We start from the raw sequence: 24,799 nt of genomic DNA, 5'->3' as shown, positions 1-24,799 counted from the left end.
TGTGTTATCTTGCATTCCGATATCATAGTTAGTAAAATAAGTTTTCCTCCATAGATTGTTGCGCTGTTTTTTTTCCTCCCTTCCTTCCCTCCCATTCTGTGGGCCAAGGGGGTGGGGGAGCAGGGGCCTACAGCCCCCTGTCACAGACATAGATCCCTGTCACGGGCATAGATTGATCTAGTTAACTCCGTGACAGCAAGGAAGGAGGGAATGTGATTCCAGAGGACCAAGTGCAACAGGCAAAGCTTTGAAGCCTGAAGCAGCCTTCCAAGGACGCCACAAGATGGGCTACCCACTTTGCAACACAGCCACAAATGACCACACACAAGTGCCACGCGGGGACCTCATTCCTGATAAACACAACTCACGCTTTCAGCATGCTTTGACTCAAACACCATTCCCACTTAAACACTGACATCAGGGTTAAAGGAACACAACCACAAGACAGGGAAAAGAAAAGGAAGCGTTGCGGAAAGACAAAACCACATTACCACATCACCGGTCAAGTTTTGGCATGCAACAGCAGCTCGCTGCACAATGACCAGGCTTTGGCAAGCGACAAAAGCTTGCTGCACAGTGCTGCCATGCGCAGAGGCTCTCTCCAAGCCCTCAGGCACTCATACAGCAGCATAAAAGCCGGCCCTGAGCCTCGCTCCTTCACACACTTCTCCTGACACCTTCTCCTCTGCACTCCTCTAGGTAAGCATGTGAGCTGCTGCACTCCTTTGCCCACCCCACCTGGCTTGGCTATCCACAACCCCTTGGACCCAAGACTCTGCAGCCCTTCTGCCTCCCCAGGAACCATGCTCCCCACAACCCCAAGCCCCATCCCCAACCAACTTGCTCGCTGGGCCACACCCAGCACAGCTTCTTGGGTCCTCAACAACCTCCATTTGCACAACACCCTCTCTTCCAGGGACCCTCCACCCCACAGCCATGTCCTGCTCCGACCTCTGCCGCCCCTGCAGCGGGGGACCCACCCCGCTGGCTAACAGCTGCAACGAGCCCTGTGTCAGGCAGTGCCAGGACTCCCAAGTCGTCATCCAGCCCTCCACCGTCGTGGTCACCCTGCCGGGACCCATCCTCAGCTCCTTCCCCCAGAACACCGCCGTCGGATCCTCCTCATCAGCTGCCGTGGGCAGCGCCCTCAATGCCCAGGGAGTGGCCATCTCCTCCGGCGGCTTCGGCTACGGAAGCCTGGGCTGCTACAATGGCTGGAGAGCCCGCTACCCCTGCTAAGGGCCTGCGCCCACACCCCGACACCAACCACCTGCACCCTGCAACACGCTTCAAGCACTCAGGAGGCACCACTGGGTCACTGATGGTACAACAGCTCATTTGCCATGACTCCTCTTTGCATGGCACAAAGCAAACAAGCAGGGAACAGCGTCAGACCATGCTGTCTGGGAATATCAGTGCAGTAAATTTCTTCTTTCTTTGCACCTTATATTGCGACCTTTCCACTTGGCCATCACCAAGTGAATCCTTCTTTTTAGTGTGTTTTCCTCAATAAAGATCTCATGCATGCCAGCCTCCGATTCCTCTCATCCTTTCTTCGCCCAATACTCTTAACACCTCACCCACTACAAAGGTATGGCTCTGGAAACCATCATGCCAGGTCAAAAACAGCCCCAAGACCTTCTCTTACAACCATGTCACCATCAAGAGCACTGGTGGCTAGCAGAAGGCCTTCAGCACATCACGTGGCATCTACACTAGCCCAAAGACAGACAAATAGTACTCTTCCTCACCAGCAAGCACCAGGCTTTTTTAGAACCGCTTGCAAAATGCGCACCATGGCTTATACTCCGCCAGTTTTCAGAAACCTCTCCTCATTACCACTACTTTGCAAAATCAGCAAAACCACCACATCAGACCCTCCCTATTCTAGGGTGAAACCCAACAGCACCAGTGCATTTCAGCACAGCCTTCCTGTTATCCTCAAAAACAAGCACTCTTCACCTCTGTGACAATCTGGAAAACACTCCATCTCATGACCAGAGACAGTATAAACCATTAATTTACCCTTCAGTATGCAAATATCACCATAATCACCTCACGTCTGCAGCGCAGGACAGTCATGGTGCATTCCGTTTTCCCTGGAAATAGGCAAATGCTCTTTGGGAACAACAAACGCTGGGCAGGAAAATAACCTCAACCCTTGACACTCAATCTGAACACCGTGTTTCACCAGCCTGCCTTTTCTGACAGACCCACTCACCCTCGGCCTCTTGTCACCCTCACAGCTCATCCCACATCTCACCAACCAGCCCAGCAAACCCCCATCTAGCAGTGTGCCATCCCCACCTCCGCACTGTGAATGTGCGTGATTTCCCCCTAGAAAAGGGCATTCCAATGCACTGCACAATGCCACCGTTTGGGGAGCATAGCAGGAGTCCTGACATCACACAGCTTGCTAGCAATGAACCAGGCGTGAGAGGACAGAGTCCTGCCCCCACAGACAGCCCTCCCCTGCCTACTTGGAAATCTCCAGGGTGCGACCCAAGCAGGAATGACACAAAACAGGCAGCCTCCTTTCTCCCAGCTACCGCCTTCCAACATCAAGGGGCATCCAGCCAGCCATGCAGCACACCCAGTGGGGAAGACAAGAGCTAAAGGCTGGCTAACCAGCTGCAACGAGCTCAGGGAGGGAACAAATGCAGTGCAATCCGAGAATACCCTAGGATGTTGGAAGGGACCCATAAGGATCACTGACTCCAACTCATGCCTCCACAACGCACTCTTTGAAAATAGATCTAGAAGGCACTGTCCAGTGTTTCTGGAAATCCGGCAGCCATAGTGCTTTTGCACTCCCTTAGGGAGCCTGTTGCATGCCCAATCCCTTTGGAGCAGAACCACATTTGAGAAAGGACTTTCAGTTGGACTTGTGAGGCAACAGTTCACTCAACGCTTTCTGTCTTTGCCCATAAATGTGCTAGGCGTTTTCCCCAAAACCATATGGAGAAAAACTCTGAAAATCTTTGCAGAAGTCCTTAGAAATTTGGCCTACTAGGATCCATTGCTGAACTAGATGGGCAATCATCTCATGAAAGAAGTGCCATCTTCTCCCATCTGGGATACCCACAATGCCCAGACAGGGCTTCCAAAGCCGTTTGGAATTGGCAACTCCTCTAACAACAAAGACACAAACCATATTGCACAAGTGCCAAGCCATCACCTCTCTGACTCCTCTTCTGTGCTTTGCACACAGAATCTTCCGCATACTCTGACACGAACGTGCCAAATCCCTCCTGTGCCCTCCAGGACTCTCACTCGGAACGTGCCACCAGTGCCAAATGGACGCGTCCTCAAGGATGCAAAAAAGCAGAGTTGCTGGAAGAACAACACGTAACACATGACGCGCAACACTACGTGATACAAGAGTAGCATGCAGCACTGAGAGGAGATCCCTAACACTCCACAGCTAAGCATGAGGAACTTACCTCCAGCTACACAGGGAGCCCTCCAACATAAGGCTCTGGGCACAGGCCTTCCATCAGCTGCTTTCAGTCCACATCACTCCGCACTTGTCTAACCCACGTTGGCTCAGCTTCTGGATGAGCGTGGCATGGGAAACAGTCTCAAATTAGACAAGCATACAAATGTGGAACGGGGAATATTGGAAGAGATCGTAACCATTATCCCTTCTGTGGGCCGACTGCCTCCCATCAGGGCCCCATCCAACCTGGCCTTGAATGCCCCAGGGACGAAGAATGCACAAGTTGACTGGGCAGCCTGTGCCAGGGTCTCACCAGCACCTGAGTCAAGAATTTTTCTTCCTTACATCTTAACCAAATTTCTCCTCTTTGCATTAAAATGTTCTAACGCTATCAAATCGTGTAAAAAGTTGGTTCTCCCCCTGCCTGTAAGCTCCCTTCAAGTACTGGAAGGCCAACTCTATTCTAGGCTGAACGAGCCCAACTCTCGTAGCCTTTCTGCACAGCAGATGCACTCCACGCCTTTGATCTTCTTGGTGGACCTCCACTGGACCCACTCAGCACAGCTCCCTCAGCATTCCTGGGTGAAACTCAGCAGGCCTCACACACCTTGGCACATCCAATTGAACAGACCCACTTCCTACTTTGCCCCATCTTCTCCAGAAATGTCATGAAGTGGCTCATGGCTGCATCACCCATTAACACAAACACCAAAAAAGACCCCAAAATCTTAACTCCACAAGTTGACCTCCTCTGTCTAAATATACTAAAACCACTACGGACGGCCCAATGCTGAAACGGCAAAAAACAGCCTGTCTCCTTTCTCCAAAACAGTTTTCAAAGCAAAAGGGGAACCAACATCTTGACACAACACACCCAATGCAGAAGACAACGACTAAGCTCATGGAAAGCAGATTAATTCTAGGGCACGCAGGGAGTGCAGTGCAGTGCAACTAGCAGCGTCTCAAGCCAAACGCACCTGGGAATCACAGAACAGCCCTCGAAGGATGCCAAGAATGGGGCCTGCACCTCACCAAGTGGTCACAAACACGACTGCATGAGTAGCACAGGATGGCATCACTAAGGACACCACATCACTCCTCCAAAGCTGAGGACAAGCCTTCCAACATCTTCCGTGAGATGCGCCTTCCTCATCACTCCAGTCACACTCAGAAGTGCTGACAGGGTCAAAGGATCAAATCCACAACACCAGGAAATGGAGTGGAAGTGTTGTGGGGAGACAAGAGCACACCACCTCATGACTTCACAGGGTTTGGCATGCGTTCTGCATAATACTAGCATGCGCAGAGGCTCTCTCCAAGCCCTCGGGCACTCACACAGCAGCATAAAAGCCGGCCCTGAGCCTCGCTCCCTCACACACTTCTCCTGACACCTTCTCCTCTGCACTCCTCTAGGTAAGCATGTGAGCTGCTGCCCTCCTTTGCCCACCCCACCTGGCTTGGCTATCCACAACCCCCTGGACCCAAGACTCTGCAGCTCTTCTGCCTCCCCAGGAACCATGCTCCCCACCACCCCAAGCCCCAACCCCAACCAACTTGCTCCCTGTGCCACACCCAGCACAGCTTCTTGTGTCCTCAACAACCTCCATTTGCACAACACCCTCTCTTCCAGAGACCCTCCACCCCACAGCCATGTCCTGCTACGACCTCTGCCGCCCCTGTGGACCCACCCCGCTGGCTAACAGCTGCAACGAGCCCTGTGTCAGGCAGTGCCAGGACTCCCAAGTCGTCATCCAGCCCTCCACCGTCGTGGTCACCCTGCCGGGACCCATCCTCAGCTCCTTCCCCCAGAACACCGCCGTTGGATCCTCCTCATCAGCTGCCGTGGGCAGCGCCCTCAGCGCCCAGGGAGTGGCCATCTCCTCCGGCGGCTTCGGCTTCGGAGGCCTGGGCTGCTACAATGGCTGGAGAGCCCGCTACCCCTGCTAAGGCCTGCGCCCACACCCCGACACCAACCACCTGCACCCTGCAAGGAGCCTCATGCACTGAGCTCACGTCTCTGGGTCACTGATGGCACACTGCATCACCTGCCATGGCTCCTCTTTTCATGGCACAAAACTAGCAAGCAGGGAACAGTGTCAGACCATGCTGTCTGAGAACATGAGTGCAGTAACTCTTTTCTTTCTTTGCACCTTAAATTGAGCTCTTTCCACATGGCGATCACCAAGTGGATCCTTCCTTTACGTGTGTTTCCCTCAATAAAGTTCTCATGCATGTCAGCCTCAGATTCCTCCTCTTCATTCCTTTGCATGATGCCATTTCCACTTCATCCACTACAATGACGTGGCTCTAGAAACCATCATGTCTGCTTCCAAAGGGTCCCAAGACCTTCCCTTTTGTAGAAAAAGAGCATGAAAATCTTTGCGCAAGTTCCTAGAAATTATGCCTATTAGGTACGCTTCTTCAACTAAATGGTTGATGTTCTCATAAAAAAATGTGCCATCATCTCCAAAGCAGGATGCCTAGAATGCTCAGACCAGGCTTCCACAGCTGTTTGGAACAGGCAACTCCTCTATCAACAAAGACACAAACCACACTGCACAAGTGCCAAGCCATGACCTCACTGTCAACACTGCTCCTTTCCTGTGCTTTGGCCACTACTTCCGCGTGCCGTGGCACAAAGGTGCAACATCGCTCCTTTGGCTTCCAGTGCACTCACTTGAAAGGTGATGCCAGTGCAAAATGGGCACGTCCTCAAGAAAAGGATGCAAAAAGAGAGAATTGCTGCAAAAACAACTCATACCACATGTGACACAATTCTACGGGATGGAAGACCAGCTTGCATCACAGACAACAGATTCTTAACACTCTGCTTAGGGGTGAGCATGAGGAACTTGCCTCCAACTACACTTGGTGCCCTCCATCACAAGGCTCTGGGCCCAAGCCTTCAGCCAGCTGCTCTCAGTCCACCTCGCTCTCCACTTGTCTAACCTATGCTGGTTCAGCTTCTAGATGAGCACAGCATGGGAGACCAGCTTAAATCAGGCAAATACAGAATCACACAACGGTGCAGGTTAGAAGAGAATTTAACCACCATCCCTTCTGTGGATGGATGGCCCCGCATGATCATGCTGACCAGGGCCTGGACCAAGCAGGCCTGCTGTGCCACTGAAGATGAAGAATCCACAAGCTGAATGAGCAGCCTGCGCCAGATCCTTACATGGCCTGAGTCTAGAATTTCTTCTTATACATAAACCAAATTTCTTCTCAATCCTTTAAAATGTCTACCATGATCAGACTCTGTAAAAAGTTGCTTCCCCTCCTGCCTGTAAGCTGCCTTCAAGTACTGGAAGGACACACTGAGGTCTCCATGGAGCCAACTCTTCTCCAGGCTGAGCAAGCCCTACTCCATCAGCCTTTCTCCCCAGTAATGCCCTCCAGCCGTTTGATCTTCCTTGCAGCCCTCATAGAAACAAAAATGGAATGAAGGAAGTCAGACAGAAAATATCATGGAAGCAATAAAGTCGCATGCCAAACACGCTAGAAAGCAAGGAGTAGCCTTCCCAGGATGCCAGGAAATGGGATCCCCACCACATAACGCAGTCATAAGTGCCAGTACTGTGCCTGACCTCATCCCATGTTCTACACCTCTCCCATGCTTCAGATGTATCTTCCAACCAACCCCATGACACATGCTTTCTGTATAAATCCACCAAAACACTCACTCTCACTTAAAAAGCATTGAGAGGAGAACCCTAACACTCCACAGGTAAGCATGAGGAACTTACCTCCAGCTATGCATGGAGCCCTCCAACACAAGACTCTGGGCACAGGACTTCCACCTGCTGCTTTAAGTCTTCCTCACTCTCCACTTGTCTAAATCACACTGGCTCAGCTTCGGGATGGGACAGCATCCTGCTCTCACAAACAGCCCTCGCCTGCCTTCTTTGAAATTTTCAAGAAGTGCCCCAAGCAGGCAAAGCACAAAATAGGCAGCCTCCTTTCTCCCAGCAAAAGCCTTCCAACATCAAGAAGCACCCAGTCAGCCGTGGAGCACACCCAGTGGGGAAGACAAGAGATAAAGGCTGGCTAACCAGCTGAAATGAGCTCAGGGAGGGAACAAGCACAGAGGAATCAGAGAATGGAATCCAAGGATGTTGGAAGGGTCCCTCGAGAATAACTGAGTCCAACTCATACTTCCACAACGCACTCCTTAAAAATTAAATGGTAGATCCAAAGGCATTGTACAATGTTTCTTGAAATCCAGCAGCCATAGTGCTTTAACACTGCCTTAGGGAGTCTGTTCCATCCCCACTGCACTCTGGTGCAGAACCACATTTGAAAATAGACTTTCAGTTGGACTTGTGAGGCAACAGTTCACTCAACGCTTTCTGTCTTTGCCTATATATGTGCTAGGCGTTTTTCCCAAAAGCATATGGAGAAAAATGCTGAAAATCTTTGCAGAAGTCCATAGAAAATGCGTCTACTATGATCCCTTGCTGAACTAGATGGGTAATCATCTCATGAAAGCAAATGCCATCTTCTCCCATCTGGGATACCCACACTGCCCGGGCCAGGCTTCCACGGCTGCTTGGAATTGGCAACTCCTCTAACAACAAAGACACAAACCATATTGCACAAGTGCCAAGCCATCACCTCTCTGACTCCTCTTCTGTGCTTTGCACACAGAATCTTCCGCATACTCTGACACGAACGTGCCAAATCCCTCCTGTGCCCTCCAGGACTCTCACTTGGAACGTGCCACCAGTGCCAAATGGACGCGTCCTCAAGGATGCAAAAAGGCAGAGTTGCTGGAAGAACAACACGTAACACATGACGCGCAACACTACGTGATGCAAGAGTAGCATGCAGCATTGAGAGGAGATCCCCAACACTCCACAGTAAGCATGAGGAACTTACCTCCAGCTACACAGGGAGCCCTCCATCACAAGGCTCTGGGCACAGGACTTCCACCAGGAGCTGCTTTAACTCCAACTCGCTCTCCACTTGTCTAACCCACACTGGCTCAGCTTCTGGATGAGCGTTGCAAGGAAGACAGTCTCAAATCATACAATTATACAAATGTGGAATGGTGAAGGTTGGAAGGGATCTTTACCACCATCCCTTCTGTGGGCCGACTGCCTCCCATCAGGGCCCCATCCAAACTGGCCTTGAATGCCCCAGGGAAGAAGAATGCACAAGTTGACTGGGCAGCCTGGGCCAGGGCCTCACCAGCACCTGAGTCACAAATTTCTTCCTTACATCTTAACCAAATTTCTCCTCAATCCATTCAAATGTTCTATCATGATCAGACTCTGTAAAAAGTTGGTTCCCCTCCTGCCTGTAAGCTCCCTTCAAGTACTGGAAGGCCACAGTGAGATGTCCCTGGAGCCAACTCTTATCCAGGCTGAACAAGCCCAACTCCGTCAGCCTTTCTCCACAGTAATGCCCTCCAGCCATTTGATCTTCCCTGTAGCCCTTCTCTGGACCCACCCCTCACAGCTCCCTCAGCATTCCTGGGTGAAACCCACCAGGCCTCACACACCTAGGCACATCCAATTGAACAGACCCTCTTCCTCTTCCTACTTTGTTCCATCTTCTCCAGAAATTTCATGAAGTGCCTCATGGCTGCATCATCCATTAACACAAAAAACAATAAAGGTCCCAAAACCTCAACTCCACAAATTGGCCTCCTCTGTCTAAATATACTGAAACCACCTTGTATCGCCCAATGCCATAGCAAAAAACAGCCTGTCTCCCTTCTCCAAAACACAACTTTCAAAGCAAATGGCGAACCAACATCTTGACACAACACACCCAATGAAAAAGGCAATGACTAAGCTCAAGGAAAGCAAATTAATTCTAGGGCACGCAGGGAGTGCAGTGCAGTGCAACTAGCAGCGTCTCAAGCCAAACACACCTGGGAATCACAGAACAGCCCTCAAAGGATGCCAAGAATGGGGCCCGCACCTCACCAAGTGGCCACAAACACGACAGCATGAGTAGTACAGGATGGCATCACTAAGGAGACCACATCACTCCTATAAAGCTGTGGACAAGCCTTCCAACATCTTCCATGAGATGCGCCTTCCTCATCACTCCAGTCACACTCAGAAATGCCAACAGGGTCAAAGGGTCAAATCCACAACACAAGGAAATGAAAAGGAAGTGCAGTGGGAAAACAATAACATGCCCCCCCATGACTTCTCAGGTTTTGGCATGCAACAGCAGCGTTTTCAACAATGCTGCCATGCGCAGTGGCTCTCTCCAAGCCCTCGGGCACTCACACAGCAGCATAAAAGCCGGCCCTGAGCCTCGCTGCCTCACACCACTCTCCTGTCGCCTTCTCCTCTTCATACCTCCAGGTAAGCCTGACCCTCAGTCCCTTGAATCCCTGCCCCACCTGACCAAGTTCTCCACACCCCCTCTACCCCGAGATTCTGCAGATCTTGAACCACCCCACTGCCACACACCCTGCACCTGAACCCACAGCTCCCGGCTCCCTTGGTCACCACAGCACAGCTCCTCACACCAACAGCACCCCCAACTCACCCAACACCCTCTCTTCCAGAGACCCTCCACCCCACAGCCATGTCCTGCTACGACCTCTGCCGCCCCTGCAGCGGGGGACCCGCCCCGCTGGCTAACAGCTGCAACGAGCCCTGTGTCAGGCAGTGCCAGGACTCCCAAGTCGTCATCCAGCCCTCCACCGTCGTGGTCACCCTGCCGGGACCCATCCTCAGCTCCTTCCCCCAGAACACCGCCGTCGGATCCTCCTCATCAGCTGCCGTGGGCAGCGCCCTCAGCGCCCAGGGAGTGGCCATCTCCTCTGGCGGCTTCGGATACGGAGGCCTGGGCTGCTACAATGGCTGGAGAGCCCGCTACCCCTGCTAAGGGCCTGCGCCCACACCCCAACACCAACCACCTGCACCCTGCAAGGAGCCTCATGCACTGAGCTCACGTCTCTGCGTCACTGACGGCACACTGCATCACCTGCCATTACTCCTCTTTACATGGCACAAAACATGCAAGCAGGGAGCAACGTCAGACCAGGCTGCCTGGAAACATGATCGCTTAGACTTTTTTCTGTCTTTGCCCTCGAAATTGCGCTCTTTCCACATGGCGATCACCAAGTGGATCCTTCCTTTACATGTGTTTCCCTCAATAAAGTTCTCATGCATGTCAGCCTCAGATTCTTCCTCTTCATTCCTTTGCATGATGCCATTTCCACTTCATCCACTACAAAGACGTGGCTCTAGAAACCATCATGTCTGCTTCCAAAGGGTCCCAAGACCTTCCCTTTAGTAGAAAAAGAGCATGAAAATCTTTGCGCAAGTTCCTAGAAATTATGCCTATTAGGTACGCTTCTTCAACTAAATGGTTGATGTTCTCATAAAAAAATGTGCCATCATCTCCAAAGCAGGATGCCTAGAATGCTCAGACCAGGCTTCCACAGCTGTTTGGAACAGGCAACTCCTCTATCAACAAAGACACAAACCACACTGCACAAGTGCCAAGCCATGACCTCACTGTCAACACTGCTCCTTTCCTGTGCTTTGGCCACTACTTCCGCGTGCCGTGGCACGAAGGTGCAACATCGCTCCTTTGGCTTCCAGTGCACTCGCTTGAAAGGTGATGCCAGTGCAAAATGGGCACGTCCTCAAGAAAAGGATGCAAAAAGAGAGAATTGCTGCAAAAACAACTCATACCACATGTGACACAATTCTACGGGATGGAAGACCAGCTTGCATCACAGACAACAGATTCTTAACACTCTGCTTAGGGGTGAGCATGAGGAACTTGCCTCCAAATACACTTGGTGCCCTCCATCACAAGGCTCTGGGCCCAGGCCTTCAGCCAGCTGCTCTCAGTCCACCTCGCTCTCCACTTGTCTAACCTATGCTGGTTCAGCTTCTAGATGAGCACAGCATGGGAGACCAGCTTAAATCAGGCAAATACAGAATCACACAACGGTGCAGGTTAGAAGAGAATTTAACCACCATCCCTTCTGTAGATGGATGGCCCCGCATGATCATGCTGACCAGGGCCTGGACCAAGCAGGCCTGCTGTGCCACTGAAGATGAAGAATCCACAAGCTGAATGAGCAGCCTGCGCCAGATCCTTACATGGCCTGAGTCTAGAATTTCTTCTTATACATAAACCAAATTTCTTCTCAATCCTTTAAAATGTCTACCATGATCAGACTCTGTAAAAAGTTGCTTCCCCTCCTGCCTGTAAGCTGCCTTCAAGTACTGGAAGGACACACTGAGGTCTCCATGGAGCCAACTCTTCTCCAGGCTGAGCAAGCCCTACTCCATCAGCCTTTCTCCCCAGTAATGCCCTCCAGCCGTTTGATCTTCCTTGCAGCCCTTCTCTGGACCCACCCCGCACAGCTCCCTCAGCACTCCTGGGTGACACCCAGCAGGCCTCACACACTCAGGCACACCCAGTTGAACAGCCCCTCTTTCTACTATGTTCCATCTTCCTCAGAAACTCAAGTACTGCTCACCTCAGCAGCAAGCCACAAAGCACTCACCTCAGCTGAACGAGGGCATGCCTTGCGCTCCTCAGCTGTGCCCTTCACCTCATGGCCTGCAGGGGCTCATGACTGCAGGCCCATGCAGCATGGATGACTCTAATTTCTCTATCGAATCTCCAAATCCTTCTTGTCACTATCAAAGCCTATGCAGAGAAATAATAGCTTCAGCCACTGACACTCCACTCAGAAATGATCCCACAAGCTCTGCTTCAGCCTTCCAGACCAACACACTCCCCTTCAGATCAGGGCTTGCTACCTCCGAACCCGGACTGAGAGGACTGTGTCCAGCTCACACAGACAGCGCTCCTCAGCCTCAATCAGCTGCAATCCCCACGGATAGACCTAAGCTGAAACTACACAAAAGATGCAGGAACCCTGTTCCCAAATAAAGCCTTAAAAGCACAAAGGGAACCAAGATGTCAAATGCAGCACACCCAATGGGAAACGGAAGTGCAAAACTCATAGAAACAAAAATGGAATGAAGGAAGTCAGACAGAAAATATCATGGAAGCAATAAAGTCGCATGCCAAACACGCTAGAAAGCAAGGAGTAGCCTTCCCAGGATGCCAGGAAATGGGATCCCCACCACATAACGCAGTCATAAGTGCCAGTACTGTGCCTGACCTCATCCCATGTTCTACACCTCTCCCATGCTTCAGATGTATCTTCCAACCAACCCCATGACACATGCTTTCTGTATAAATCCACCAAAACACTCACTCTCACTTAAAAACTGCTAACAGGGTCACAGGATCAAATCCACCACACAAGGAAATGAAAAGGGAGTGCAGAGAGAAGGCAAACACGCTCCAGCTCATGACAGACCAGCCACTGGCATGCAACAGTAGTTCAGTGCACAATGCTGCCATGCGCAGAGGCTCTCTCCAAGCCCTCAGGCACTCACACAGCAGCATAAAAGCCAGTCCTGTGCCTCGTTCCCTCACACCCTTCTCCTGACACCTTCTCTCCTGTGCTCTTACAGGTGAGCTTCACCCCCAGCTGCCCTTCTTTAGCCACCTCACCTGGCTTTGCTCTCCATTCCCCTCTGCCCCCAGACTCTGCAGCTTTTCCACCTCTTCTCTGCCATGCTCCCCACAACCCCAAATCATGCCTACTCGCTGCTTGGGAAACCAACGGCTTTGCTCCCCTCATCCCCCAACACCCTCTGCTTACACAACACCCTCTCTTCCAGAGACCCTCCACCCCACAGCCATGTCCTGCTACGACCTCTGCCGCCCCTGCAGCGGGGGACCCACCCCGCTGGCTAACAGCTGCAACGAGCCCTGTGTCAGGCAGTGCCAGGACTCCCAAGTCGTCATCCAGCCCTCCACCGTCGTGGTCACCCTGCCGGGACCCATCCTCAGCTCCTTCCCCCAGAACACCGCCGTCGGATCCTCCTCATCAGCTGCCGTGGGCAGCGCCCTCAACGCCCAGGGAGTGGCCATCTCCTCCGGCGGCTTCGGCTTCGGAGGCCTGGGCTGCTTCAACGGCGGGAGAGCCCGCTACCCCTGCTAAGGGCCTGCGCCCACACCCCAACACCAACCACCTGCACCCTGCAAGGAGCCTCATGCACTGAGCTCACGTCTCTGTGTCACTGATGGCACACTGCATCACCTGCCATGGCTCCTCTTTTCATGGCACAAAACTAGCAAGCAGGGAACAATGTCAGACCATGCTGTCTGGGAACATGAGTGCAGTAACTCTCTTCTTTCTTTGCACCTTAAATTGCGCTCTTTCCACTTGGCGATCACCAAGTGGATCCTTCCTTTTCATGTGTTTCCCTCAATAAAGTTCTCATGCATGTCAGCCTCAGATTCCTCCTGCCATGGTTTTATGTTTTTTGGTTTTCAGTATCTCACATCAAAACATCATGTAGTGCACTGGAATTAAAGTGTTAGTGCTCCAATTCTAGGTACCTATCCCTATACATTATGGAAGTCATGGGATCTGACCCTTCCGGGTGGGGCGGTCTCTTACTGCCTGGCAGTGGGTGCTGGAGGAGGGTGCTTTCCTAGCCGTTCCAAGCTCTTTTCAGGTTTGACTCAGTCTCAGGAACTCTCTCTCTCCTATCTTATTTGATTTATTAGTCTCAATTTCAATTCGATTGTATTATATTGTGTTATCTTGCATTCCGATATCTTAAAGTAAGTTTTCCTCCCTTCCTTCCTTCCTTCCCATTTTGTGGGGCCGGGGGAGTGGGGGACAGGGACCTACTGCCCCCTGTCACGGGCGTAGATTGATCTATTAACTCCGTGGCAGGTGCAACACAACAGCTCCATTGGATTTATGCACAGCCTTCCTGCTATCCTCAAAACCCAGCACTCTTCTCCTCTGTGACAATCTGGAAAACACTCGAGCTCTTGACCAGAGACAGTACAAACCATTAATTTACCCTTCAGTATGCAGAGATCTCCATAATCACCTCTGATCTGCAGCCCAGGATAGTCAGTGTGCATTGATTTCTCCCAGGAAATAGGCAAACGCTCTTTGGGAACAAAAAACAGAGTGCAGGAAGATAGCCTTACTCCTCAACACACAACCCAAACACCGTGTTTCACCAGCCTGCCTTTTCTGACAGACCCACTCACCCTCAGCCTCTTGTCACCCTCACAGCTCATCCCAGATCTCACCAGCCAGCCCAGCAGACCCCCATCTGGCAGTGTGCCAGCCCCACCTCCACACTGTGAATGTGCGTGATTTCCTCCTAGAAAAGGGCATTACAATTCAGTGGTGAGTGCCACCATTTGGGGAGCATGGCAGGAGTCCTGACACCGCAGAGTTTGACAGCTATGCACCAGGCAAGAGTCCTGCTCTCACAAACAGCCCTCCCCTGCCTACTACTCCCCAGGCTTCCACAGCTGGTTGGAATTAGCAACTCCTCTAACAACAAAGACACAAACCATATTGCACAAGTGCCAAGCCATCACCTCTCTGACTCCTCTTCTGTGCTTTGCACACAGAATCTTCCGCATACTCTGACACGATGGGATGGCATGTCTCTCTTGTAACTTGATGGCACACCAGTGCCAAATGACGCGTCCTCAAGGATGCAAAAAGGCAGAGTTGCTGGAAGAACAACACGTAACACATGACACGCAACACTACGTGATGCAAGAGTAGCATGCAGCATTGAGAGGAGAACCCTAACACTCCACAGGTAAGCATGAGGAACTTACCTCCAGCTATGCATGGAGCCCTCCAACACAAGACTCTGGGCACAGGACTTCCACCTGCTGCTTTAAGTCTTCCTCACTCTCCACTTGTCTAAATCACACTGGCTCAGCTTCGGGATGGGACAGCATCCTGCTCTCACAAACAGCCCTCGCCTGCCTTCTTTGAAATTTTCAAGAAGTGCCCCAAGCAGGCAAAGCACAAAATAGGCAGCCTCCTTTCTCCCAGCAAAAGCCTTCCAACATCAAGAAGCACCCAGTCAGCCGTGGAGCACACCCAGTGGGGAAGACAAGAGATAAAGGCTGGCTAACCAGCTGAAATGAGCTCAGGGAGGGAACAAGCACAGAGGAATCAGAGAATGGAATCCAAGGATGTTGGAAGGGTCCCTCGAGAATAACTGAGTCCAACTCATACTTCCACAACGCACTCCTTAAAAATTAAATGGTAGATCCAAAGGCATTGTACAATGTTTCTTGAAATCCAGCAGCCATAGTGCTTTAACACTGCCTTAGGGAGTCCATCCCCACTGCACTCTGGTGCAGAACCACATTTGAAAATAGACTTTCAGTTGGACTTGTGAGGCAACAGTTCACTCAACGCTTTCTGTCTTTGCCTATATATGTGCTAGGCGTTTTTCCCAAAAGCATATGGAGAAAAACGCTGAAAATCTTTGCAGAAGTCCATAGAAAATGCATCTACTATGATCCCTTGCTGAACTAGATGGGTAATCATCTCATGAAAGCAAATGCCATCTTCTCCCATCTGGGATACCCACACTGCCCGGGCCAGGCTTCCACGGCTGCTTGGAATTGGCAACTCCTCTAACAACAAAGACACAAACCATATTGCACAAGTGCCAAGCCATCACCTCTCTGACTCCTCTTCTGTGCTTTGCACACAGAATCTTCCGCATACTCTGACACGAACGTGCCAAATCCCTCCTGTGCCCTCCAGGACTCTCACTTGGAACGTGCCACCAGTGCCAAATGGACGCGTCCTCAAGGATGCAAAAAGGCAGAGTTGCTGGAAGAACAACACGTAACACATGACGCGCAACACTACGTGATGCAAGAGTAGCATGCAGCATTGAGAGGAGATCCCCAACACTCCACAGTAAGCATGAGGAACTTACCTCCAGCTACACAGGGAGCCCTCCATCACAAGGCTCTGGGCACAGGACTTCCACCAGGAGCTGCTTTAACTCCAACTCGCTCTCCACTTGTCTAACCCACACTGGCTCAGCTTCTGGATGAGCGTTGCAAGGAAGACAGTCTCAAATCATACAATTATACAAATGTGGAATGGTGAAGGTTGGAAGGGATCTTTACCACCATCCCTTCTGTGGGCCGACTGCCTCCCATCAGGGCCCCATCCAAACTGGCCTTGAATGCCCCAGGGAAGAAGAATGCACAAGTTGACTGGGCAGCCTGGGCCAGGGCCTCACCAGCACCTGAGTCACAAATTTCTTCCTTACATCTTAACCAAATTTCTCCTCAATCCATTCAAATGTTCTATTATAATCAGACAGCGTAAAAAGTTGGTTCCCCTCCTGCCTGTAAGCTGCCTTCAAGTACTGGAAGGCCACAGGGAGATCTCCCTGGAGCCAACTCTTATCCAGGCTGAACAAGCCCAACTCCGTCAGCCTTTCTCCACAGTAATGCCCTCCAGCCATTTGATCTTCCCTGTAGCCCTTCTCTGGACCCACCCCTCACAGCTCCCTCAGAATTCCTGGGTGAAACCCACCAGGCCTCACACGCCTAGGCACATCCAATTGAACAGCCCCTCTTCCTCTTCCTACTTTGTTTCATCTTCTCCAGAAATATCATGAAGTGGCTCATGGCTGCATCATCCATTAACACAAAAAACAATAAAGGTCCCAAAATCTCAACTCCACAAATTGGCCTCCTCTGTCTAAATATATTGAAACCACCTTGTATCGCCCAATGCCATAGCAAAAAACAGCCTGTCTCCCTTCTCCAAAACACAACTTTCAAAGCAAATGGCGAACCAACATCTTGACACAACACACCCAATGAAAAAGGCAATGACTAAGCTCAAGGAAAGCAAATTAATTCTAGGGCATGCAGGGAGTGCAGTGCAGTGCAACTAGCAGCTTCTCAAGCCAAACGCACCTGGGAATCACAGAACAGCCCTCAAAGGATGCCAAGAATGGGGCCCGCACCTCACCAAGTGGCCACAAACACGACTGCATGAGTAGCACAGGATGGCATCACTAAGGAGACCACATCACTCCTATAAAGCTGTGGACAAGCCTTCCAACATCTTCCATGAGATGCGCCTTCCTCATCACTCCAGTCACACTCAGAAATGCCAACAGGGTCAAAGGGTCAAATCCACAACACAAGGAAATGAAAAGGAAGTGTTGTGCGAAGACAATAACACGCCCCTCCATGACTTCTTAGGTTTTGGCATGCAACAGCAGCGTTTTCAACAATGCTGCCATGTGCAGAGGCTCTCTCCAAGCCCTCGGGCACTCACACAGCAGCATAAAAGCCGGCCCTGAGCCTCGCTGCCTCACACCACTCTCCTGACGCCTTCTCCTCTGCAATCCTCCAGGTGAGCCTGACCCTCAGTCCCTTGAATCCCTGCCCCACCTGGCCAAGTTCTCCACACCCCCTCTGCCCCGAGATTCTGCAGATCTTGAACCACCCCACTGCCACACACCCTGCACCTGAACCCACAGCTCCCGGCTCCCTTGGTCACCACAGCACAGCTCCTCACACCAACAGCACCCCCAACTCACCCAACACCCTCTCTTCCAGAGACCCTCCACCCCACAGCCATGTCCTGCTATGACCTCTGCCGCCCCTGCAGCGGGGGACCCACCCCGCTGGCTAACAGCTGCAACGAGCCCTGTGTCAGGCAGTGCCAGGACTCCCAAGTCGTCATCCAGCCCTCCACCGTCGTGGTCACCCTGCCGGGACCCATCCTCAGCTCCTTCCCCCAGAACACCGCCGTCGGATCCTCCTCATCAGCTGCCGTGGGCAGCGCCCTCAACGCCCAGGGAGTGGCCATCTCCTCCGGCGGCTTCGGCTTCGGAGGCCTGGGCTGCTTCAACGGCGGGAGAGCCCGCTACCCCTGCTAAGGGCCTGCGCCCACACCCCAACACCAACCACCTGCACCCTGCAAGGAGCCTCATGCACTGAGCTCACGTCTCTGTGTCACTGATGGCACACTGCATCACCTGCCATGGCTCCTCTTTTCATGGCACAAAACTAGCAAGCAGGGAACAATGTCAGACCATGCTGTCTGGGAACATGAGTGCAGTAACTCTCTTCTTTCTTTGCACCTTAAATTGCGCTCTTTCCACTTGGCGATCACCAAGTGGATCCTTCCTTTTCATGTGTTTCCCTCAATAAAGTTCTCATGCATGTCAGCCTCAGATTCCTCCTGCCATGGTTTTATGTTTTTTGGTTTTCAGTATCTCACATCAAAACATCATGTAGTGCACTGGAATTAAAGTGTTAGTGCTCCAATTCTAGGTACCTATCCCTATACATTATGGAAGTCATGGGATCTGACCCTTCCGGGTGGGGCGGTCTCTTACTGCCTGGCAGTGGGTGCTGGAGGAGGGTGCTTTCCTAGCCGTTCCAAGCTCTTTTCAGGTTTGACTCAGTCTCAGGAACTCTCTCTCTCCTATCTTATTTGATTTATTAGTCTCAATTTCAATTCGATTGTATTATATTGTGTTATCTTGCATTCCGATATCTTAAAGTAAGTTTTCCTCCCTTCCTTCCTTCCTTCCCATTTTGTGGGGCCGGGGGAGTGGGGGACAGGGACCTACTGCCCCCTGTCACGGGCGTAGATTTATCTATTAACTCCGTGGCAGGTGCAACACAACAGCTCCATTGGATTTATGCACAGCCTTCCTGCTATCCTCAAAACCCAGCACTCTTCTCCTCTGTGACAATCTGGAAAACACTCGAGCTCTTGACCAGAGACAGTACAAACCATTAATTTACCCTTCAGTATGCAGAGATCTCCATAATCACCTCTGATCTGCAGCCCAGGATAGTCAGTGTGCATTGATTTCTCCCAGGAAATAGGCAAACGCTCTTTGGGAACAAAAAACAGAGTGCAGGAAGATAGCCTTACTCCTTGACACACAACCCAAACACCGTGTTTCACCAGCCTGCCTTTTCTCACAGACCCACTCACCCTCAGCCTCTTGTCACCCTCACAGCTCATCCCAGATCTCACCAACCAGCCCAGCAGACCCCCATCTGGCAGTGTGCCAGCCCCACCTCCACACTGTGAATGTGCGTGATTTCCTCCTAGAAAAGGGCATTACAATTCAGTGGTGAGTGCCACCATTTGGGGAGCATGGCAGGAGTCCTGACACCGCAGAGTTTGACAGCTATGCACCAGGCAAGAGTCCTGCTCTCACAAACAGCCCTCCCCTGCCTACTACTCCCCAGGCTTCCACAGCTGGTTGGAATTAGCAACTCCTCTAACAACAAAGACACAAACCATATTGCACAAGTGCCAAGCCATCACCTCTCTGACTCCTCTTCTGTGCTTTGCACACAGAATCTTCCGCATACTCTGACACGATGGGATGGCATGTCTCTCTTGTAACTTGATGGCACACCAGTGCCAAATGACGCGTCCTCAAGGATGCAAAAAGGCAGAGTTGCTGGAAGAACAACACGTAACACATGACACGCAACACTACGTGATGCAAGAGTAGCATGCAGCATTGAGAGGAGAACCCTAACACTCCACAGGTAAGCATGAGGAACTTACCTCCAGCTATGCATGGAGCCCTCCAACACAAGACTCTGGGCACAGGACTTCCACCTGCTGCTTTAAGTCTTCCTCACTCTCCACTTGTCTAAATCACACTGGCTCAGCTTCGGGATGGGACAGCATCCTGCTCTCACAAACAGCCCTCGCCTGCCTTCTTTGAAATTTTCAAGAAGTGCCCCAAGCAGGCAAAGCACAAAATAGGCAGCCTCCTTTCTCCCAGCAAAAGCCTTCCAACATCAAGAAGCACCCAGTCAGCCGTGGAGCACACCCAGTGGGGAAGACAAGAGATAAAGGCTGGCTAACCAGCTGAAATGAGCTCAGGGAGGGAACAAGCACAGAGGAATCAGAGAATGGAATCCAAGGATGTTGGAAGGGTCCCTCGAGAATAACTGAGTCCAACTCATACTTCCACAACGCACTCCTTAAAAATTAAATGGTAGATCCAAAGGCATTGTACAATGTTTCTTGAAATCCAGCAGCCATAGTGCTTTAACACTGCCTTAGGGAGTCCATCCCCACTGCACTCTGGTGCAGAACCACATTTGAAAATAGACTTTCAGTTGGACTTGTGAGGCAACAGTTCACTCAACGCTTTCTGTCTTTGCCTATATATGTGCTAGGCGTTTTTCCCAAAAGCATATGGAGAAAAACGCTGAAAATCTTTGCAGAAGTCCATAGAAAATGCATCTACTATGATCCCTTGCTGAACTAGATGGGTAATCATCTCATGAAAGCAAATGCCATCTTCTCCCATCTGGGATACCCACACTGCCCGGGCCAGGCTTCCACGGCTGCTTGGAATTGGCAACTCCTCTAACAACAAAGACACAAACCATATTGCACAAGTGCCAAGCCATCACCTCTCTGACTCCTCTTCTGTGCTTTGCACACAGAATCTTCCGCATACTCTGACACGAACGTGCCAAATCCCTCCTGTGCCCTCCAGGACTCTCACTTGGAACGTGCCACCAGTGCCAAATGGACGCGTCCTCAAGGATGCAAAAAGGCAGAGTTGCTGGAAGAACAACACGTAACACATGACGCGCAACACTACGTGATGCAAGAGTAGCATGCAGCATTGAGAGGAGATCCCCAACACTCCACAGTAAGCATGAGGAACTTACCTCCAGCTATGCATGGAGCCCTCCATCACAAGGCTCTGGGCACAGGACTTCCACCAGGAGCTGCTTTAACTCCAACTCGCTCTCCACTTGTCTAACCCACACTGGCTCAGCTTCTGGATGAGCGTTGCAAGGAAGACAGTCTCAAATCATACAATTATACAAATGTGGAATGGTGAAGGTTGGAAGGGATCTTTACCACCATCCCTTCTGTGGGCCGACTGCCTCCCATCAGGGCCCCATCCAAACTGGCCTTGAATGCCCCAGGGAAGAAGAATGCACAAGTTGACTGGGCAGCCTGGGCCAGGGCCTCACCAGCACCTGAGTCACAAATTTCTTCCTTACATCTTAACCAAATTTCTCCTCAATCCATTCAAATGTTCTATTATAATCAGACAGCGTAAAAAGTTGGTTCCCCTCCTGCCTGTAAGCTGCCTTCAAGTACTGGAAGGCCACAGGGAGATCTCCCTGGAGCCAACTCTTATCCAGGCTGAACAAGCCCAACTCCGTCAGCCTTTCTCCACAGTAATGCCCTCCAGCCATTTGATCTTCCCTGTAGCCCTTCTCTGGACCCACCCCTCACAGCTCCCTCAGAATTCCTGGGTGAAACCCACCAGGCCTCACACGCCTAGGCACATCCAATTGAACAGCCCCTCTTCCTCTTCCTACTTTGTTTCATCTTCTCCAGAAATGTCATGAAGTGGCTCATGGCTGCATCATCCATTAACACAAAAAACAATAAAGGTCCCAAAATCTCAACTCCACAAATTGGCCTCCTCTGTCTAAATATATTGAAACCACCTTGTATCGCCCAATGCCATAGCAAAAAACAGCCTGTCTCCCTTCTCCAAAACACAACTTTCAAAGCAAATGGCGAACCAACATCTTGACACAACACACCCAATGAAAAAGGCAATGACTAAGCTCAAGGAAAGCAAATTAATTCTAGGGCATGCAGGGAGTGCAGTGCAGTGCAACTAGCAGCTTCTCAAGCCAAACGCACCTGGGAATCACAGAACAGCCCTCAAAGGATGCCAAGAATGGGGCCCGCACCTCACCAAGTGGCCACAAACACGACTGCATGAGTAGCACAGGATGGCATCACTAAGGAGACCACATCACTCCTATAAAGCTGTGGACAAGCCTTCCAACATCTTCCATGAGATGCGCCTTCCTCATCACTCCAGTCACACTCAGAAATGCCAACAGGGTCAAAGGGTCAAATCCACAACACAAGGAAATGAAAAGGAAGTGTTGTGCGAAGACAATAACACGCCCCTCCATGACTTCTTAGGTTTTGGCATGCAACAGCAGCGTTTTCAACAATGCTGCCATGTGCAGAGGCTCTCTCCAAGCCCTCGGGCACTCACACAGCAGCATAAAAGCCGGCCCTGAGCCTCGCTGCCTCACACCACTCTCCTGACGCCTTCTCCTCTGCAATCCTCCAGGTGAGCCTGACCCTCAGTCCCTTGAATCCCTGCCCCACTTGGCCAAGTTCTCCACACCCCCTCTGCCCCGAGATTCTGCAGATCTTGAACCACCCCACTGCCACACACCCTGCACCTGAACCCACAGCTCCCGGCTCCCTTGGTCACCACAGCACAGCTCCTCACACCAACAGCACCCCCAACTCACCCAACACCCTCTCTTCCAGAGACCCTCCACCCCACAGCCATGTCCTGCTACGACCTCTGCCGCCCCTGCAGCGGGGGACCCACCCCGCTGGCTAACAGCTGCAACGAGCCCTGTGTCAGGCAGTGCCAGGACTCCCAAGTCGTCATCCAGCCCTCCACCGTCGTGGTCACCCTGCCGGGACCCATCCTCAGCTCCTTCCCCCAGAACACCGCCGTCGGATCCTCCTCATCAGCTGCCGTGGGCAGCGCCCTCAACGCCCAGGGAGTGGCCATCTCCTCCGGCGGCTTCGGCTTCGGAGGCCTGGGCTGCTTCAACGGCGGGAGAGCCCGCTACCCCTGCTAAGGGCCTGCGCCCACACCCCAACACCAACCACCTGCACCCTGCAAGGAGCCTCATGCACTGAGCTCACGTCTCTGTGTCACTGATGGCACACTGCATCACCTGCCATGGCTCCTCTTTTCATGGCACAAAACTAGCAAGCAGGGAACAATGTCAGACCATGCTGTCTGGGAACATGAGTGCAGTAACTCTCTTCTTTCTTTGCACCTTAAATTGCGCTCTTTCCACTTGGCGATCACCAAGTGGATCCTTCCTTTTCATGTGTTTCCCTCAATAAAGTTCTCATGCATGTCAGCCTCAGATTCCTCCTGCCATGGTTTTATGTTTTTTGGTTTTCAGTATCTCACATCAAAACATCATGTAGTGCACTGGAATTAAAGTGTTAGTGCTCCAATTCTAGGTACCTATCCCTATACATTATGGAAGTCATGGGATCTGACCCTTCCGGGTGGGGCGGTCTCTTACTGCCTGGCAGTGGGTGCTGGAGGAGGGTGCTTTCCTAGCCGTTCCAAGCTCTTTTCAGGTTTGACTCAGTCTCAGGAACTCTCTCTCTCCTATCTTATTTGATTTATTAGTCTCAATTTCAATTCGATTGTATTATATTGTGTTATCTTGCATTCCGATATCTTAAAGTAAGTTTTCCTCCCTTCCTTCCTTCCTTCCCATTTTGTGGGGCCGGGGGAGTGGGGGACAGGGACCTACTGCCCCCTGTCACGGGCGTAGATTGATCTATTAACTCCGTGGCAGGTGCAACACAACAGCTCCATTGGATTTATGCACAGCCTTCCTGCTATCCTCAAAACCCAGCACTCTTCTCCTCTGTGACAATCTGGAAAACACTCGAGCTCTTGACCAGAGACAGTACAAACCATTAATTTACCCTTCAGTATGCAGAGATCTCCATAATCACCTCTGATCTGCAGCCCAGGATAGTCAGTGTGCATTGATTTCTCCCAGGAAATAGGCAAACGCTCTTTGGGAACAAAAAACAGAGTGCAGGAAGATAGCCTTACTCCTCAACACACAACCCAAACACCGTGTTTCACCAGCCTGCCTTTTCTGACAGACCCACTCACCCTCAGCCTCTTGTCACCCTCACAGCTCATCCCAGATCTCACCAGCCAGCCCAGCAGACCCCCATCTGGCAGTGTGCCAGCCCCACCTCCACACTGTGAATGTGCGTGATTTCCTCCTAGAAAAGGGCATTACAATTCAGTGGTGAGTGCCACCATTTGGGGAGCATGGCAGGAGTCCTGACACCGCAGAGTTTGACAGCTATGCACCAGGCAAGAGTCCTGCTCTCACAAACAGCCCTCCCCTGCCTACTACTCCCCAGGCTTCCACAGCTGGTTGGAATTAGCAACTCCTCTAACAACAAAGACACAAACCATATTGCACAAGTGCCAAGCCATCACCTCTCTGACTCCTCTTCTGTGCTTTGCACACAGAATCTTCCGCATACTCTGACACGATGGGATGGCATGTCTCTCTTGTAACTTGATGGCACACCAGTGCCAAATGACGCGTCCTCAAGGATGCAAAAAGGCAGAGTTGCTGGAAGAACAACACGTAACACATGACACGCAACACTACGTGATGCAAGAGTAGCATGCAGCATTGAGAGGAGAACCCTAACACTCCACAGGTAAGCATGAGGAACTTACCTCCAGCTATGCATGGAGCCCTCCAACACAAGACTCTGGGCACAGGACTTCCACCTGCTGCTTTAAGTCTTCCTCACTCTCCACTTGTCTAAATCACACTGGCTCAGCTTCGGGATGGGACAGCATCCTGCTCTCACAAACAGCCCTCGCCTGCCTTCTTTGA

At 51.5% G+C, this 24,799-nt stretch overlaps 5 protein-coding genes across 7 annotated transcripts; all 5 read left to right on the top strand.

Moving 5' to 3' along the window:
* The first annotated feature begins 927 nt into the window (after positions 1-927).
* On the top strand, positions 928-3,879 carry LOC149918756 (feather keratin 1-like). The gene has a single exon (XM_090138116.1). It carries the CDS (start codon positions 937-939, stop codon positions 1,237-1,239), a length of 303 nt encoding a protein of 100 aa, XP_089994242.1. The 5' UTR covers positions 928-936; the 3' UTR covers positions 1,240-3,879.
* A 48-nt stretch (positions 3,880-3,927) lies between these two features.
* Positions 3,928-13,451, top strand: LOC149918754 (feather keratin 1-like). 3 transcript variants are annotated; one of them, XM_090138110.1, is made up of 2 exons: positions 3,928-5,340; positions 13,388-13,451. In XM_090138110.1, exons 1-2 carry the CDS (start codon positions 5,090-5,092, stop codon positions 13,449-13,451), a joined length of 315 nt encoding a protein of 104 aa, XP_089994236.1. In that variant the 5' UTR covers positions 3,928-5,089. The 3 variants fall into 3 exon arrangements, with proteins under 3 accessions (XP_089994236.1, XP_089994235.1, XP_089994234.1); XM_090138109.1 differs by having other exon boundaries at positions 3,928-5,351; positions 13,375-13,451; XM_090138108.1 differs by having other exon boundaries at positions 3,928-5,360; positions 13,375-13,451.
* On the top strand, positions 5,447-10,293 carry LOC149918755 (uncharacterized). The gene is made up of 2 exons (XM_090138122.1): positions 5,447-9,762; positions 9,969-10,293. Exons 1-2 carry the CDS (start codon positions 9,474-9,476, stop codon positions 10,289-10,291), a joined length of 612 nt encoding a protein of 203 aa, XP_089994248.1. The 5' UTR covers positions 5,447-9,473; the 3' UTR covers positions 10,292-10,293.
* Positions 13,452-17,910: 4,459 nt separating the features above from the next.
* LOC149918753 (feather keratin 1-like) lies at positions 17,911-18,213 on the top strand. Its single transcript, XM_090138111.1, has one exon. It carries the CDS (start codon positions 17,911-17,913, stop codon positions 18,211-18,213), a length of 303 nt encoding a protein of 100 aa, XP_089994237.1.
* Positions 18,214-22,672: 4,459 nt separating this feature from the next.
* On the top strand, positions 22,673-22,975 carry LOC149918752 (feather keratin 1-like). Its single transcript, XM_090138115.1, has one exon. The coding sequence runs from the start codon at positions 22,673-22,675 to the stop codon at positions 22,973-22,975; it is 303 nt and encodes a 100-aa protein (XP_089994241.1).
* The last annotated feature ends 1,824 nt before the right edge of the window (positions 22,976-24,799 follow it).

This window comes from Phasianus colchicus, chromosome 3 (assembly GCF_987193195.1).
Source record: "Phasianus colchicus chromosome 3, bPhaCol1.hap1.1, whole genome shotgun sequence".
NCBI classification, from domain to species: Eukaryota; Metazoa; Chordata; class Aves; order Galliformes; family Phasianidae; genus Phasianus; species Phasianus colchicus.
The sequence above is the reverse complement of the archived record's forward strand: the minus strand, read 5'-3'. Positions and strand labels throughout refer to the sequence as shown.